This window comes from Chenopodium quinoa, unplaced genomic scaffold (assembly GCF_001683475.1).
Source record: "Chenopodium quinoa cultivar QQ74 unplaced genomic scaffold, ASM168347v1, whole genome shotgun sequence".
Taxonomy (NCBI): domain Eukaryota; kingdom Viridiplantae; phylum Streptophyta; class Magnoliopsida; order Caryophyllales; family Amaranthaceae; genus Chenopodium; species Chenopodium quinoa.
In genome coordinates, this window is record NW_018743697.1 from 4,241,321 (window position 1) to 4,258,994 (window position 17,674).

Consider the following 17,674-nt stretch of genomic DNA (forward strand, 5'->3'; position numbering starts at 1 on the left):
TATATTCAAGATGCGGCGAAGTGGATTCACTTATATACGGTATAATTATTAATTTTGTTAATAATATATAAGAATCTTTACTTTGTAAACTCTTTTAATAATTTATTTATTTCTGAATATTAACCCACCAACACCCTTTTTTAATTATATATCATATGATTACGTAATGTACTTGTATGGATCTTCACTGGCTTTATTATCAACTTTTGTAATGTCAACGTTACCTTACTATAAATATTCACGTTTACAACAACGTAATACAACAACAAGCCTAATACAACTTTTTTCTTCTTGGACTAGTGTATGTACAACATTTAGTTTTTTAAAAATCCCTAAAACACAAAACAAAAAACATGGCCGGTGAGCCTGGTAGCTCCATGCATGGAGTCACCGGAAGGGAACAATCGTTCGCCTTCTCGGTCTCCCCCTCCACGGTCCCTATAGATCCGACGGCAAAGTTTGCTTTGCCAGTCGATACAGAGCACAAGGCCACTAAACTTAAGATTTTCTCCTTGGCAAAACCCCACATGACTACCTTCCACCTGAGTTGGATATCATTTTGTGCGTGTTACATATCCACTTTCGCGGCTGCCCCCTTAGTCCCTATTATTAGGGACAACCTTGACCTAACAAAAAGAGACATTGGTAATGCTTCGGTTGCATCCGTCTCAGGAAGTGTGTTCTCTAGGCTAGTCATGGGAACCGTGTGTGACCTCATGGGACCAAGGTACGCGTGTGCGTTCCTAGTCATGTTGACCGCCCCAACGGTCTTCTGCATGTCGGTTATAGACGATGCAGCTGGATACGTGGCGGTGAGGTTCATGATAGGTTTTTGTCTAGCCACTTTCGTGTCGTGCCAGTATTGGATGAGTACCATGTTTAATGGCCGGATTATCGGATTAGTAAATGGAACCGCGGCAGGGTGGGGGAACGTAGGAGGTGGAGCAACCCAACTTCTAATGCCTTTGGTTTTCGAGGTCATCCGGCGAACAGGGGCAACACCATTTATAGCATGGAGGATTGCCTTCTTTCTACCAGGAATGTTACATATTATTATGGGTATTTTGGTGCTAACCCTTGGTCAAGACTTGCCTGATGGTAACCTTGGTGCCTTACAAAAGAAGGGTGAAGTATCCAAAGATAAATTTTCTAAGGTGATTTAATTTCTTGATTACTAAAACTTTAGGCTATACTTTAATCATTCAGAAATATGTTCATTAATACTGTGTATGTTATTTCTAAATTAAAATATATAGGTACTTTGGTATGCAATCTCCAACTACCGTACATGGATCTTTGTGCTCGTCTATGGCTACTCTTTGGGTGTAGAGTTGACCACCGATAATGTCATTGCAGAATACTTTTTTGACAGGTATATATTTTTCATGATATAATGTTTTTTTTTATATAGATTACAACTTAACATTTTAATACTTATTTTGATATATGCTATGGGAGTATCTAAGAATTAACCAAAAAATGTAAAATATGTTTCATAAGGTTGCATATGAACAACTAAACAGTTATAAACTTGTATATCGCCGATGTTTAATATTTCTACTTTTACCATATTATTATAAGATTTGTGATGACACTTAAAAATTATTACGTGAAACTAAAAGTCGATATAAAAAAATAAAGAAAAAGAAAAAGAGAAATAAAATAAATCAATAATACGGATTTATGGAGTAATGCTGTTAAAATATCACTTTGTAATACATATTCCATCATTTATGGATGTACTACTTACATGGAAACATGTAATAATATACCCCAAACACGCCATTTGTCTTGTTTGACTTCATCTAAGATGCGATGTTACCTTTTCTAATTCAACATGTATTATTATATTTTCTACCATTATTGGAATCTAATAAATATATTCCAGTCACCGGATATACCTTTTACGTCTAAATATAATTTGCAAACTTTGGAATAGGACAAACAAGATGATTCTTCTACTTGTCTCAAATAATCGATCTCCAGCTCATTAGGCTAAGCTTGATACTTAATATAAGTGACATCGTCAAGACATGTGTGTACCGATCATAAAACCCCTCCATATAATATTATTATAATACTTTGTATATACGATTTACTGGACAAATTTTTATTTATTTATTTAAATATTAATGAATATTTAATACTTCAGATGTGTACATAACATGTAAACCTGTAACTTCAGAGACTTCTGATAAAATTGGAACATACATATATACTTGAAATTGCTATTATACATTAGTTAATGTTATTAGTTTTATTTATTTATTTTTTACCGTGGCCTAACGATTGTAGCTAAATGATGAATAATGAACAGATTCAACCTAAAGTTGCACACGGCAGGAATCATTGCAGCTAGTTTTGGAATGGCTAACTTATTTTCACGCCCCTTGGGAGGGCTAGCTTCCGACTACAGTGCACGTTACTTCGGTATGAGAGGCCGGCTTTGGACCCTTTGGACCTTCCAAACCATGGGCGGTCTCTTCTGCATCTGGCTAGGCTTAGCCAAGACCCTACCCACTGCCATTGTAGCACTAGTCCTTTTTTCACTAGGGGCTCAAGCCGCGTGTGGTGCAACCTATGGGATCGTCCCCTTCATTTCTCGACGATCCCTAGGGATCATATCCGGCCTCACGGGTGCAGGAGGCAACATTGGATCCGGATTGACACAATTTATTTTTTTCACTATGGATAATTTTAGCACACATGAAGGTCTTACCTACATGGGAGTCATGACTATTGCGTGCACCTTACCCGTGGCCTTGGTGCATTTTCCGCAATGGGGCAGTATGTTCTTACCACCTACTAAGAATGCTAATGAGGAGGCTTACTATGTTGCTGAGTACGACGACGACGAGAAGAGAAAGGGGATGCATGAAGGGAGTGTCAAGTTTGCTGAAAGTGCCCGGTCTGAGCGTGGTGGGAAGGTGGCTTCTGTTGCTACTCCACCTACACAAAGTCCTAACCCTAACAATATTTAGTAAACTGTTACTCTTGTTTTAATTTTTTTATGCTTTTGGATTCAAGATCCATTATACTTTGTATGAGTTAGTAAGTCGTATAAGTTGGTAAGTATTGGTAACTCTTGTAATTGTAATTGTAATATATTAAATTTCAGTAATTATGTATACATATATATGAGCTAGCTAGCTACAATTGTGCGTTGAATTAGTCCCGTAAAATGTCACATTCAATCATCATATTATTCAAAGTTCTAGCTTTTTGGACAATACATGATAACATGCTTGACTTTCGAGTACACCTAATAATCAACTACTAATATCTATATTGGACTTAATTGGATCAATTAGAAATTGAATAAAGATAATTGTATTTGGAGTTAGAAATATTTATAGGCCTCCCTATTCTTTATCTTTTGATTTACTACTGAATCCAATAATAGAGTGATATAGTTTGAATAATACAAGATCTATTATGTTCACTTTTAATCGAACAAGGATGTCATGTCCACAATTATTATATCTATTGTGACATTTGGGTATCTTCACTAGCTAAATATTTACAGGAACTTTGATAAATTTATGGATAGAGTTTTTTAGAAACTGCATGTACTTTTTTGAAATCAAATGTTATAGCGTGTACTCACTTTAGCCCTTTAGGTACATGCTTTAATTTGACATTAAGTAAAACCCCCTTTAATCAAGGTATAAGAATGGATTTGTCATTTCATTATATTCTAATAAAAGGAATTAAATTGCTTGCAATTAAAGAATGCTATGTAGTAGCACTGAGAAAATTTTGGCAGCAAATAGTACATAGCTCCCATCATCAACAAGACCTATGGATCGAAAGATTGAAACTATGATAGATTATAATTATTATTTAATGATTCTTGGGCTTAAACTTTTGACTGAATTGGTCTATTGTCATAGTATCAAGAGCCGGTGTGTAAGCAAAGTCACGAATTTAATTCTCATATTAAAACGGAACATTTAGCACTAGGTAAACCTGCCACAAACTTCCTTGTTCAGCTCTCTTAGCTAGTTAGCTACTACACCAGTTAATTAAGAGCTACTCCCTCCGTTCTTTAATTAGATGTCTATTTCTCTCTATTATGTGAGAAATAAATACTAAAAATAAACATCTAAATAAAGGGGCGGATTGGAAAGAGTATAACGTACAATAGCTAATTTTGTTGAAGACAAGGATCTTATTATTTCACAACCAAGAGATCTGCATTACAATCTACTCGTATTAATTACTCCGTTTAAGTACATACTGTCTAGAACTCTAGAAGTTTCCCAATTTTTCTAGTCTAGCTGACACGGTCTAAAATTTCTAACTAAACGTACTTTTTCTCTTTTGTTAATTATTTGTTATTGGTGTTCCCTCTTGAGGATCATGATTTAATGAGCATTAACTTAGTAATTATATATCACTTTGATTAAAGATACAAAGTACACCACTAATTAAATCACCTCTATTAATTAGGTCATATGAACAACCAGCAATTAATTAATTAATTAAAGAATATACAAGTATCTTTTTTTCCTATTAAAATAGAAGATTCTTCATTCAATATATAATTTTGGCACAATGCCGGTTATTTTCCGACCCTATTATCCAATGGTTTTGGGTTATTAGGGTCAACCATTTGCTGGAGGATAAGTAAGGCTATCAAAAAATAATTATAGTTGTCCAATAGAGGAAAGAATTAAGGCTGTAATTCAAATAATTTTTCAACAAACATTTTTTAAAAGAATTGATGAAACTATATAAATCTATTGAAATTGAATATGTCTCTTCAGATGATATAAACATATAAGCAAGGATTAATAACATGCTGCTGACTCTTCAATGAACCTATGTGTTGCTCAATAAGCGCGAATTAAAATCCTCTGTCTCAATTTTTATAAATCATATATAAGCCTAGTGGCTAATTGATTAGTTCGTTTATACGAAGTAATATTCATTTATTTGAATAGTTGAAACCCAAAAAAAAAATGCTTTATAATTTAAACATCAACCTATTAAATTAATAACCATATATATACATCATAATTGAAATAGTAAATAAGGGTATAAATTAGATCAATAACACCACTTATAATGATCAACTAGTGTGTAGCTCGGGCGTTGCACCGGTTGCTACTTTAATTAGATCTTGTGATTATCAATTATATACATTTATTTTCATATTTGTAACATTGTTTATGATTGGTTTAGGTGGTTAAGTAACTATCTTTCTTAGAAAAGGTTGAGTGTTCAAATCCCCTTATCATCGTTTTTAAATTTAGCTTTTGGTTTAGAACAAATTTGGGAGAATCATAGTCCATGTGAGGTTACTCCATACATTTTGATGGATAAATTAATAATATAAAGCACCATCCGATTTTCCTAAAAATAAAAAAATAAAAAAAAAATCCATCCATCCCTAAATTACATGTCAAACGTGCAATGTCACAATTGGTATACCTATATTGATGATGCGAGATGAGATACATTGGTTGCCAACTAGGGCTTGCCTGTGAATTACGATGTAAATTGACATCCTCAGAGATATATATACTAGCATTGACGCATTGTGTAGCTAGTTGCATTGCCAGTAACGAGTTTATTGAGAAGATGACTATAATCATAAGGATTATGATTAAAATTAGATCAAAGTGACCTCTCATATGGCTGAATAATAAGACAACTACAATAATGTTAATTAAAATATATTATATATACATATATAGGGGGTATTCCTTATAATGGTTAGTATGATAAGTACGTTACTCAAGCTATGCATGAGTTGTACATATCATGATCTCAGCATATAAAAAGTCCAAGGGCATTCCTTAATTATATTATGATCATGATTGATGCTTTGTACCACTTGTACTATATTAGAATAGAAAATCGATCAATAATTAGCTTTTTTGTTCTAATAAAATTTCAAATTTACTTTCTTTCTTATTAAGAAATAAACAAACTAGTGATTGATCAATAATCGACTAATTGTAAAAATAAATTTATGTGTTAGAATGCTTGCAAAACAGGAGTATAAATTATTTTTGGCAACCATTTTAAGGAAAAATGATAGGCTTAATTAATCTACTTTTAAAGTTTTTATGTCAACCAAAAACTTTTAAATTTTTTATTTATAAAAGAATTTATTCATACCTGATGTACGGTGCACTCAAGGGTATTTTCTATTCATTTGATATTTTTTTTACTAATTCTAAAATCTTAAAAATGAGAAGAAAAAAATATAACAAATGATTATAAAAATTACCCTTGACTGCACCTATCTTTATGTGCACCCGAGTGTATATAAAAACATCTTATATAGATATTTATACGTCAGATTCCCTCAAATAAGACCTTACTAGAGGCCCCCATAGCTGGAATATACCACATTTGATGCAATTAAGAATTAATTCTATTCATTATTGTTAATAAAACTTCTGACTTTGTAAACTCTTTGATAATTATATTTATTTCTTTATTTAAAATAGTAACCCTTCAACTGTACAAATGTATAATCACCCTTTTCTCCAAACTTCCATCAAATAAAAAATGATTAAGTATGATACCCGTTGGGATCTTCATTGGCCTCATTATCACCTTTTACATTGTCAACATTACATACTATACGAGTATATATATATATATATATATATATATATATATATATATATATATATATACTCTAAGAAGTACTTGTATCCAACAACGTAAGCTAATACATATATAGAAACAACTACCCTAAATACAAACCCTTGAAAAAAAAATAAAAATAAAATAAAATCATATATGGCTACCGGTGAGCCCGGAAGCTCCATGCATGGAGTCACCGGAAGGGAACAATCGTACGCCTTCTCGGTCTCCCCCAACACAGTCCCAATAGACACGACGGCCAAGTTTTCTTTGCCAGTCGATACAGAGCACAAGGCCACTAAGCTTAAGATATTCTCCTTGGCAAAGCCTCACATGACCACTTTTCACCTTAGTTGGATATCATTTTGTGCGTGTTACATATCCACTTTCGCGGCTGCCCCCTTGGTTCCTATCATTAGGGACAACCTTGACCTTACTAAAAGGGATATTGGTAATGCTTCGGTTGCATCCGTCTCAGGAAGTGTGTTCTCTAGGCTAGTCATGGGAACCGTGTGTGACCTTATGGGACCAAGGTACGCTTGTGCCTTCCTAGTCATGTTGACCGCCCCAACGGTCTTCTGCATGTCGGTTATAGACGATGCAGCTGGATACGTGGCGGTGAGGTTCATGATAGGTTTTTGTCTAGCCACTTTCGTGTCGTGCCAGTATTGGATGAGTACCATGTTTAATGGACGGATCATTGGGTTGGTTAATGGAACGGCGGCAGGGTGGGGGAATGTGGGAGGGGGTGCAACCCAACTTCTTATGCCTTTGTTTTTCGAGATCATCCGGCGTACAGGAGCTACACCATTTGTAGCATGGAGGATTGCTTTCTTTATACCAGGAATGTTACATATTATTATGGGTATTTTGGTACTTACCCTTGGTCAAGACTTGCCTGATGGTAATCTTGGTGCTTTACAAAAGAAGGGTGAGGTTGCCAAAGATAAATTCTCTAAGGTAATTTTCTTAAATTACTCAAAATTCTCCGCAAAGTTCGTAAATTCAATATATAATTCTCTTTCACCGTCCTTCTAAGTTTGTCCCACGTAGTAATTTTCGCTTTTGTAAGAACTACTTAAAACATTGATACTCTTAAAAGTATGGAGTATTTACTAATTATGTTTATGTTATTTCTTAATAACTAATATAGGTACTTTGGTATGCAATCTCCAACTACCGTACATGGGTCTTTGTGCTCCTCTATGGCTACTCTTTGGGTGTGGAGTTGACCACAGATAACGTCATTGCAGAATACTTTTTTGACAGGTAGTTTTCATATTTCCCTTTATTATTTGTATAGGCTTCTAAACTCATAACAACAAATTGTTATCCCTTCATGTTTTAATAAGTGTGTTATATTTTGATCAAACAAGCATGTTGAGACAAAACTTTGACCATTAATTTATATCTAAATTAGGAAAATTGTATTACGAAAGTATACATTATAACGATTCCAACAATGAATATACAATAGCATTTGCTTTTTTTTTATTCGAAAACGAATACACTATGCATCTATTTATATTATTGGACTACTTTTCCATCAAGTACATGTAAAATTTCCCATCAAGCCATGCCACTTGTCTAGTTTGACTTCATCTTGAATGTGATTGGCCTATTCTTTTAATTAAATTAAATTATATTAAGGTATGAAATTATTTCAACATTGGAATCTTTTGATCAATATTCTACAAGATAGAACTTAGATTCTACACGTCTACATTAGCTAGATAAAATTGTGTATGACTTTTTCCTAGAGCTATGATTCGGAGAATATTTAGTAGATAATTGAACATTATGTGTTTCTAATATGTGACCATATGTACTTATTAAATTAAACCAAAGTTTTAAAGGTTGGCTTGTCTACAAGTCTTGTTTAGCAGTTAGCGGGTAGCTGATTAATACAATGCTTTATTAACTAGTTTGATTAGCTAGTTATATTAAATAGATTGACTGTAAATATAATTGGTTGTATAAAAGTATTTGATAAATAATTGTTAATAATTATTAACTGTTTAGTGAATGTAATACCGAAAAAGCTAAATGTTTTATAATCGTTCTTACATAATAATGGTACAATTTGACAGATTCAACCTCAAGTTGCACACAGCAGGAATCATCGCAGCCAGTTTTGGAATGGCTAACTTATTTTCCCGCCCCTTGGGAGGGCTAGCTTCCGACTACAGTGCACGTTACTTCGGTATGAGAGGCCGACTTTGGACCCTTTGGACCTTCCAGACCTTGGGTGGTCTCTTCTGCGTGTGGCTAGGCTTAGCCACAACCCTACCCACTGCCATCGTAGCACTAGTCCTTTTCTCACTAGGGGCTCAAGCCGCGTGTGGGGCTACCTATGGGGTCGTCCCCTTCATCTCTCGACGGTCCCTAGGGATCATCTCGGGGCTCACGGGTGCAGGAGGCAACATTGGATCCGGATTGACACAATTTATTTTCTTCACTATGGACAATTTTAGCACACATGAAGGTCTTATGTACATGGGAGTCATGACAATTGCGTGCACCTTGCCCGTGGCATTGGTGCATTTTCCGCAATGGGGTAGTATGTTCTTTCCGCCTTCTAAGAGTGCTAATGAAGAGGCCTACTATGTTTCCGAGTACGACGAAAAAGAGAAGAGTAAGGGAATGCATGAAGGGAGTGTCAAATTTGCTGAAAGTTCCCGATCTGAGCGTGGAAGGAAGTCTGCTACACCAAGTCCCAACCCTAACAATATTTAATAAGTTACTTTCGTATTTTATTTGCTTTTGGCTTAAACAACAATGATATGAGATTATGATGAACTCCTATAGTAAATTATTGGAAGTTCTTTGTTTCTTTTTTATGTTTGGTTTCTTTTTTCATATATATATCATACTTCTGGATTTTTGGCTCAAGAGTTATGGAGATAATAACCTTGTAGCAAGTGAATTTTGCTTGCAATAACTTGTTAACTTACATATATGTATACTATTACTTCGATTTGTATCTACAACAGTTCTTGCCATCTTTAAATTCAATTTAGCCTCGATTTTGCACTATTTTTTTAATTTGTCCCATCCTTCTCCCCTCTATTGTTAGCGCCGGCACCCCTAGCCGCACTCTCCCAACCATTATTTAACACTCGAACCACCCTAAATCAAGATTTCACGAGGTGGTGGAAAGAAGGGAGTTTGATTTCGTTGGTGGGGATGAGGAGGGGAGGCGGTTTCGTGGCTAGAGCAAAGTAGGAGGTTATTTCGTTAATTGAGCTGGGTAGGGGGATGTTTCGTGGGTGGGGTTGGGGTAGTCAACGCCGGAAAATAGGGTTTCCCCCCATTTTTCCGGCATTAAGGTATGGTTTTGAAAAAAAAATTTGATTAATGTATTTTTTTTGCAAAAAAAAAAATTATAAGGTGATTTATTGCAAAAAATTGCTTATAAAAGGTGATTTTTTTAAAAAAAATTCGTTAACTAAACCATCTTTTGAAATTATAGGCTACAACGGTTACCTAAGATATTTTTTTGGATGCTTTATTATTATTATTATTATTATTATTATTATTATTTTGCATTAAACCAAAATTTTCTAAGAATGTATGAAAAGTACTGGTATTGTAACTAATGGCCTGGTGTGCAGCTTAATTTCTGTTCAGTTCAGTTCAGCTCCAATCAGTTCAATTCAATTCAGTTCCTAATTTTCGTTCTCTCATAAACAATTCAGTTTAGTTCACTTCACTTCAACTCAGTTGATTTCAGCTCCAATCAGTTCACATCAGTTAAGTTGTATTCAATAAATTGAAACAAGCCCTAAGCACATACAAACCAATAAAATTTGATAATAGAATCAACTAACGAGTAACTGAGTAACCATTAGACTTACAGTTTAGTTATCCTCCCTCGTGTGTTCATCGATATAAAGCAACTCACACGTGAATTGTCCCAAAAATGAAATTGGGTACAAAATCAAGTTACTCGCTGTCGTAGTCGCATTCATGGAGTCAACAGCAGCTTCAAAGCCTAGTCCGGCTAAATCAGAATGTTTACTACCTCGTATCTCTCAGGTCAGATCCTGCACTTCCGGTATTCAATTAATTCCAGATGATTTTTTTTTTTTTTATAATGAAATTTGTTTATTGATCTGAATAAATTGATTCAAAATGATAATAAAATTTGCAGTTTAAGATAGCTTTGTGCCAATTACTGGTAACTACTGACAAAGATATCAACTTGGATCGCGCTCGAAACATGCTGGAGGAAGCTGCTAATAAGGGTGCCAAGCTTCTTGTTTTACCTGTAACTTTCTTCACTCTCAATTAAATTAACAGTTGTTGTTGCTGTACTTTACACTCGTATTTAATAGAGCCACCAAGGTAATGATATAGACGAAATTCAATTTCATGCTTTCGTATTTGACTATCACCAGTACCCCAAAATTTAATCGATAAGTTGACGTTGTTTAATTTAATTGCAGTTCTACTGTTTCATGAATTGCAGCATTTTTTTTAGAACCAATGTACTTATTTAACACAGCCTAAGATTAATCGTGTTACATTTATTGTTAATACTTGTTGATCATGAATATAGGAAATGTGGGTGTGCCCCTATTCACATGAACACTTTACTAAGTGTGCTGAAGAGCTTGATAAAGAGGAATCATCTCAAGCTTTTCATATGTTATCGAAAGTTGCTAGTAGTCGTAAGATCACAATAGTCGGGGGGTCGATTCCAGAGAGGAAAAATGGTAGAATGTATAACACATGTTGTGTGTTTGGACCGGATGGAAAGCTCAAAGCTAAGCATAGTAAAGTAAGCCCTTTTGTAATCATCATAATAATTAAGATTGGTGAAATTATATTATTAGTCCTAATGGCTTGTAGTTGAATGTGCAATTCTATTGGTTTTGATTGTGCATTCATTCGCAGATGCACTTGTTTGATTATTATGAACCTGGAGCTTCGTTTAAGGAGTCGGATTCATTCACTGCTGGCGACACACCTACAGTTGTGGACACAGGTAGTATTGCAGTGTTACAGTAACATTCAAGTAGTATTGACTGTTCTGTATGTTAATTGGTGACCCTTTCAAACAACAAATGCTTCTTGTTTTAGGATTCCATGTGTTGCTATTGATATATTATGTAATACATTTCACTTTGTCTTTAGGGTGTGATTGATCTATGTCGTTTATCATTAGTGTTTAATGATTGGTCGTATCCGTGAATTTCCTTTTAAAGATTCGTGGTTCTGGTGCATTTTAAGCTGAACAGCATGTATTGTATATATGCCTGCAGATGTAGGCCGCATTGGGATTGGTATTTGTCATGACATACGCTTTCCAGAGCTTGCTATGTTGTACAGGGAAAAAGGTTCTTATATTATGTCTAGTTTTGAATGTGGCATTACTAAGCTTGAAATATACATCATCCCGAAATGAGCTATTATGTATGCAATGCCAGGTGCTGACTTGATTGTCTATCCTGGTGCATTTAACATGAGCACTGGAAAAATGCTCTGGGAATTAGAAACAAAAGCCAGGTAAGTACTTCGCTAATACATTAATCAAAGTTCTTCCTTAGCAAATGTTTGTGATATTTGACCTTGAAAAAGCATTTGTGGCATTTAATTTGGGGCAAAGGGACTAATTTATACTAAAATAGTGAAATCTAGTCATATGTGTTGGAAGATGTTTGTATTTTATACTTGTCTAATGATTTGAGATTCTGATCCATCGCCTGGGTTCTTTGACATGTATACCTTTTCAGGGCAATTGATAACCAGGTAGCATTTCTATCTCTTCAACCCCTACTTAGCCTCTAGCTCGTGTAATCGCTGTAAAAAGATGAGAGTGTGAATGAATGTTTTGGATATGTCTTGTAGGTGTTTGTTGCTGTTTGTTCACCATGCCGAGATTCAGCTGGATCTTACACAATTTGGGGTCATTCCATGATTGTTGCTCCAGTAATTACTAAAGATCCTACACTTTTCATGCATACTTATTATGTTTAGATATTAAATTCTGATAATTTCAGAATCATATTGATGTGATATACTGATTTTTTTTGTGCATTACAGAGTGGTGAAACAAAAGGTAGAACAGAACATGAAGAGAATATTGTAATTGCTGATGTTGATTATGCAGAAAACCGACTTCAGAGGTACTTATTACTTGTACCATTTTTAATTTTAGTATAAAAAGTCTCAAATTATCAGATTTTCTTATCTTGATCTGAATGTTTGCATGCTTTGTTCAGAGAGCTCTTCCCTAAGCTGAACCAACATATGGAAGATCTATTCAAATTTTTGGATACAGAACAGTTGAAATTCGCTAACTATGCCAAGTCTTGTAGTGCCTCATGACTTAGCTTGTACATGTAAAAGCTTATTTTAGCCTGATGCTGGCGAGATTTTAGCCTGCAGAAAAGTTGTACTACTATATAACAATTGCTGTGATTTCTTTTCTGTTAAAACGAGTTAGGGTAATTCTCGGGTTCGGCTCAAGTCAATAATTTGCGGGTTCGAATCAGGTTGGGTTATTCTCGGGTTTGAGTTGGGTTCGGTTCAAGCCAATAATTTGCGGGTTATAATCAGGTTGGGTCATTTTCAGGTCGGGTCATTCTCATGTTCAAGTCAATAATATGCGGGTTATAATCAGGTTAGGTCATTTCCAAGTCGGGTCATTCTCGAATTCAAGTCGGGTTATGTTCAAGTCAATAATTTGCAGGATCAGGTCGGGTCATTCCCAAATCAGGTCATATTCAGGTTTAACTAACTATAAATTGATAATTATCATTTTTATCAAGCTAATTATTTCCTTTGACTATAATATACTTCCTCCATTTTCTTTTAGATGCAACACACCCTTTAACGCGGTAATTAAGAAAGGTGAGGTTTACATGATATAATAAACTTTAAAATAGGATGAGTGGTTGTTAGAAGTGTATTTAGTGAGTCATGTGCTTTAAATAAGGGATATAGTATAATAAACTTTCAGGTCAAATTAGTAACAAGTCGGGTTAAATTCAGGTTTTGACGGGTTAAAACGGGTTTGGGTCAATTTCAGTTCAAGTCGAGTTCGGTGCAAGTCAATTAAATTGGCCGTTATAAACCGGTAAATCGGTGAAAGTTGTAAACCGATTAATTGGCCATTTAAAAGCAAATTGAATGGTTCCACACACCCAATTGGACTTCCGGAGGGTATTAGGGACCATGGTAAACATTTCAGCAATCTTTATTTCCAGGCGAAAAAAAATTAAAAATTTCCAAAATTGAAGGCTAATATCCACGCTTTTTGAGAAATTTTAGAGGTTTCGGGCCTGGTGTCGAAAAGTCTTGAAATTCTATGGGATACGTCTCGGGGTCATATAATTCCGTTTGGAACCATATATGATCATTATTTGTTGTCATAAATGTTCGTAGTAAGCTTGAATTAATGAAATCGGTGCAAGTTGTAAACCGGTAAATTAGTCGTTTAAAGGCAAATTTGATGGTTCCACCCACTCAATTGGATTCCTGGAGGATATTAGGGAGCATGGTAAACATTTTGGCAATTTTTATTCTCAGGCGAAAAAAAGTCAAAAAATTTAAAAATTGAAGGCTAATATCCACGTTTTTTGAGAAATTTTGGAGGATTCGGGGCCCGGTGTCGAAAAGTCTTGAACTTATAGGGGATACATCTCGGGGTCATTTCATGTCGTTTCGAACCATATATGATCATTATTTGTTGTCATAAATGTTCGTGGTAGGCTTGAGTTAATGAAATCGGTGCAAGTTATAAACCGGTAAATAGGCCATTTATATGCAAATTGGATGGTTCCACCTACCCAATTGGACTCCCGGAGGGTATTAGGGACCATGGTAAACATTTCGGCAATTATTATTTTCGGACGAAAAAAAGTCAAAAAAAAATCCAAAATTGAAGGTTAATATCCACGCTTTTTAGAAATTTTGAAGGTTTCGGGGCCCGGTATCGAAAATCCTTGAGATTTTAGGGTATACATCTCGGGGTCATATGATGGCATTTTAAACCATAAATGACCGTTATATGTTGTCATAAATATTCATGGTAGGCTTGAGTTAATGAAATTAGTGCAAGTTGTAAACCGATAAATTGGTCGTTTAAATGCAAATTGGATGGTTCCACCCACCTAATATGAATACCGGAGGGTATTAGGAACCATGGTAAATATTTCGGCAATTTTTATTTTCGGGCAAAAAAAAGACAAAAAATTCTAAAATTGAATGCTAATATTCACGCTTTTGAGAAATTTTTGAGGTTTGTGGCCCGGTGTCAAAAAGCTTTAAGATTTTAATTAGGGGATACATCTCGGGGTCATATAATACTGTTTTAAACCGTAAATAATCATTATATGTTGTCATATATGTTCGTCATAGGCTTGAGTTAATGAAATCGGTGCAAGTTGCAAACTAGTAAATTCCCATTTAAAGGCAAATTGGACGGTTCTACCCACCTAATTGGCCTCCCGGAGGTTATTAGGGACCATGGAAAACATTTCGGCAATTTTTATTTATAGGTGAAAAAAAATAAAAAAAATACCAAAATTGAAGGCTAATATCCACGCTTTTTGATAAATTTTGAAGGTTTTGAGGCCCGGTGTCGAAAATCCTTGAGATTTTCGGGGATACATCTCAGGGTCATATAATGTCGTTTGGAACCATATATGATCATTATATGTAGTCATAAATGTTTGTTGTAGACTTGAATTAATGAAATCGGTTCATGTTGTAAACCGGTAAATTGGTCGTTTAAAGGCAAATTGGATGGTTTCACCCATCCAATTGGTCTCCTGGAGGATATTAGGAACCAAGATAAACATTTTGGCGATTTTTATTAAGGCAAGAAAAAGTCAAAAAAATTCCAAAATTGAAATCCACGCTTTTTGAGAAATTTAGGATGTTTCGAGGCCCGGTGTCGAAAAGTTTGAGATTTAAGTGGATACATCTCGGGGTCATATAATGTCGTTTGGAACCATATATGATTATTATATGTTGTCATAAATGTTCGTAGTAGGCTTGAATTAATTTAATCGGTGCAAGTTGTAAACCAGTAAATTGGTCGTTTAAAGGCAAATAGGATGGTTCCACCCACCCAATTGGACTCCCGGAGAGTATTAGAGACTATGGTAAAAATTTCAAAAAAATTTATTTCCGGACGAAGAATTAATAAAAAATTCCAAAATTGAAGGCTAATTATCCACACTTTTTGAGAAATTTTGGAGGTTTCGGGATCCGGTGTCAAAATGCCTTTAGATTTTAGGGGGATACATCTCGAGGTCATTTAATGTCGTTTGGAACCATATATGATCATTATATGTTGTCATAAATGTTTGTGGTAGGCTTGAGTTAATGGAATCAGTCCAAGTTGTAAACCGGTAAATTGGTCGTTTAAAGGCAAATTAGCTGGTTCCACCTACCCAATTGGACTCCCGGAGGGTATTAGAGATCATGGTAAACATTTCGGAAATTTTTATTTATGGGAGAAAAAAAGTCAAAAAATTCTAAAATTGAAGGCTATATATATCCACACCTTTTGAGAATTTTTAGAGTCTAGGGGTCTGGTGTCGAAAAGTCTTGAAATTCTAAGGAATACATCTGGGGATCATATAATTTCATTTGGAACCATATATGATCATTATTTGTTTTCATAAATGTTCATAGTAGGCTTGAATTAATGAAATTAGTGTAAGTTGTAAACCAGTAAATTAGTCGTTTAAAGGCAAATTGGATGGTTCCATTCACCCAATTGGACTTCAGGAGGATATTTCGGACCATGGTAAATATTTCGGAAATTTTTATATCCGGCCGAAAAAAGTGAAAAATTTACAAAACTGAAGGGTAATATCCACGTTTTTTGAGAAATTTCGAATGTTTCGGGGCCCGATGTCGAAAAGCATTGAGATTTTAGGGGATACGTCTCGGGGCCTGACAGGGTAAAGTCGTATCCCCTAATCAAAAATAATTCCTAAATCCTCTAACTAAAGTAGATAGGGAAGTAGGGTCGATCTCCACAGGGAAACAAGTCTTTCTATTCCTAATTAACTAAAATAATCTAGATTATGAAGTAACCAATATTTATATTTGAATAAGAAACTAAACTACTAAGATTGAGAATAGGGAGAAAACAATATATAAAAGGATCTAGGGCATAGGTTCACCAATAAATAATACTCCAAGGTAAAACATAATAATCAATCATTGACATTGCATAAGTAACATGATTAACAGGCTCTCGCAATTTATTAATCAACATAGATCTAACAGGCTCTCGCAATTTACTAGACCTAAATTCTTATTGAAAATAGCCTTTAATATCAAATTAACATCGGCTCGATTCATCAATTCAATATTGCTATACTTTTACAAGCCGTAATTGTAAAACGTTAAAACAATTCAATAAGAAATTATCATGCAATATTAATAATCAATAATAGTCAATCATCAATGCATCAATTAACCAGATTGTAAAGGGCTTTTGCTACGTATTACAATCACATAATTAATCTACCGGTATTAAATCTCATCTCTCGAATCTCGACTTAACCATTTATAAATTAACCTGCCTATTAAAACTAGACCTAAACATCAATTCTCATCTCTCGAATCTTGAATCAATATTGTCAAACTCATGCATAAAAGATAGGCCTAATCTAGTCACAGAGCATTAAATCAATCAATAGGAAATTAATCTAGCATTGATAATTAACAACAATAAATTACCCCTTCATATTATTTATGGATCCCCACAAACCCTAGAAATAAAACTACTCACACATAATTAATATAAAGAGAATAATAGTATAAAAGTAATAAGGAAAACAAAATAATAAATCTTGTGGAAAAAGTAGAAAAGAAAAAAAGAAAACTAAAACTAAAAGAAAGAAAAGAAAAAAACTAAACTTAAAACTAGGGTTTGTTTGACATCATTTTTTGTTTTCAGTTTTCTGTTTTTTTGAAAACCAAAAACAAGAAACAAGAAAAAGGTGTTTCCACTTTTCTGTTGTCAGTTTTCAAAATTATCATGATTTTAATAAGTCCATATATTTTTTGAGTCATTATGTGACATATATAATACACT

At 34.4% G+C, this 17,674-nt stretch overlaps 3 protein-coding genes across 3 annotated transcripts; all 3 read left to right on the plus strand.

Moving 5' to 3' along the window:
- The first annotated feature begins 266 nt into the window (after positions 1 to 266).
- On the plus strand, positions 267 to 3,227 carry LOC110684366 (high-affinity nitrate transporter 2.1-like). The gene is made up of 3 exons (XM_021860819.1): positions 267 to 1,154; positions 1,257 to 1,372; positions 2,318 to 3,227. Exons 1-3 carry the CDS (start codon positions 354 to 356, stop codon positions 2,979 to 2,981), a joined length of 1,581 nt encoding a protein of 526 aa, XP_021716511.1. The 5' UTR covers positions 267 to 353; the 3' UTR covers positions 2,982 to 3,227.
- A 3,430-nt stretch (positions 3,228 to 6,657) lies between these two features.
- LOC110684367 (high affinity nitrate transporter 2.4-like) lies at positions 6,658 to 9,593 on the plus strand. The gene is made up of 3 exons (XM_021860820.1): positions 6,658 to 7,566; positions 7,760 to 7,875; positions 8,697 to 9,593. Exons 1-3 carry the CDS (start codon positions 6,763 to 6,765, stop codon positions 9,340 to 9,342), a joined length of 1,566 nt encoding a protein of 521 aa, XP_021716512.1. The 5' UTR covers positions 6,658 to 6,762; the 3' UTR covers positions 9,343 to 9,593.
- Positions 9,594 to 10,457: 864 nt separating this feature from the next.
- On the plus strand, positions 10,458 to 13,066 carry LOC110684371 (omega-amidase, chloroplastic-like). Its single transcript, XM_021860825.1, has 10 exons — positions 10,458 to 10,644; positions 10,760 to 10,876; positions 11,168 to 11,389; positions 11,506 to 11,596; positions 11,874 to 11,948; positions 12,039 to 12,117; positions 12,345 to 12,360; positions 12,460 to 12,540; positions 12,655 to 12,737; positions 12,834 to 13,066. The coding sequence occupies exons 1-10, from the start codon at positions 10,576 to 10,578 to the stop codon at positions 12,937 to 12,939; spliced, it is 939 nt and encodes a 312-aa protein (XP_021716517.1). The 5' UTR covers positions 10,458 to 10,575; the 3' UTR covers positions 12,940 to 13,066.
- Positions 13,067 to 17,674: the final 4,608 nt, after the last annotated feature.

Coding starts and splice junctions, on each gene's coding strand:
- LOC110684366 (XM_021860819.1), top strand. CDS start 354: ATGGCCGGTGAGCCTGGTAGCTCCATGCATGGAGTCACCGGAAGGGAA. Junction 1,155..1,256: donor CCAAAGATAAATTTTCTAAG/GTGATTTAATTT, acceptor TAAAATATATAG/GTACTTTGGTATGCAATCTC. Junction 1,373..2,317: donor GCAGAATACTTTTTTGACAG/GTATATATTTTT, acceptor AATAATGAACAG/ATTCAACCTAAAGTTGCACA.
- LOC110684367 (XM_021860820.1), top strand. CDS start 6,763: ATGGCTACCGGTGAGCCCGGAAGCTCCATGCATGGAGTCACCGGAAGG. Junction 7,567..7,759: donor CCAAAGATAAATTCTCTAAG/GTAATTTTCTTA, acceptor TAACTAATATAG/GTACTTTGGTATGCAATCTC. Junction 7,876..8,696: donor GCAGAATACTTTTTTGACAG/GTAGTTTTCATA, acceptor ACAATTTGACAG/ATTCAACCTCAAGTTGCACA.
- LOC110684371 (XM_021860825.1), top strand. CDS start 10,576: ATGGAGTCAACAGCAGCTTCAAAGCCTAGTCCGGCTAAATCAGAATGT. Junction 11,597..11,873: donor ACCTACAGTTGTGGACACAG/GTAGTATTGCAG, acceptor ATATGCCTGCAG/ATGTAGGCCGCATTGGGATT. Junction 11,949..12,038: donor TATGTTGTACAGGGAAAAAG/GTTCTTATATTA, acceptor ATGCAATGCCAG/GTGCTGACTTGATTGTCTAT.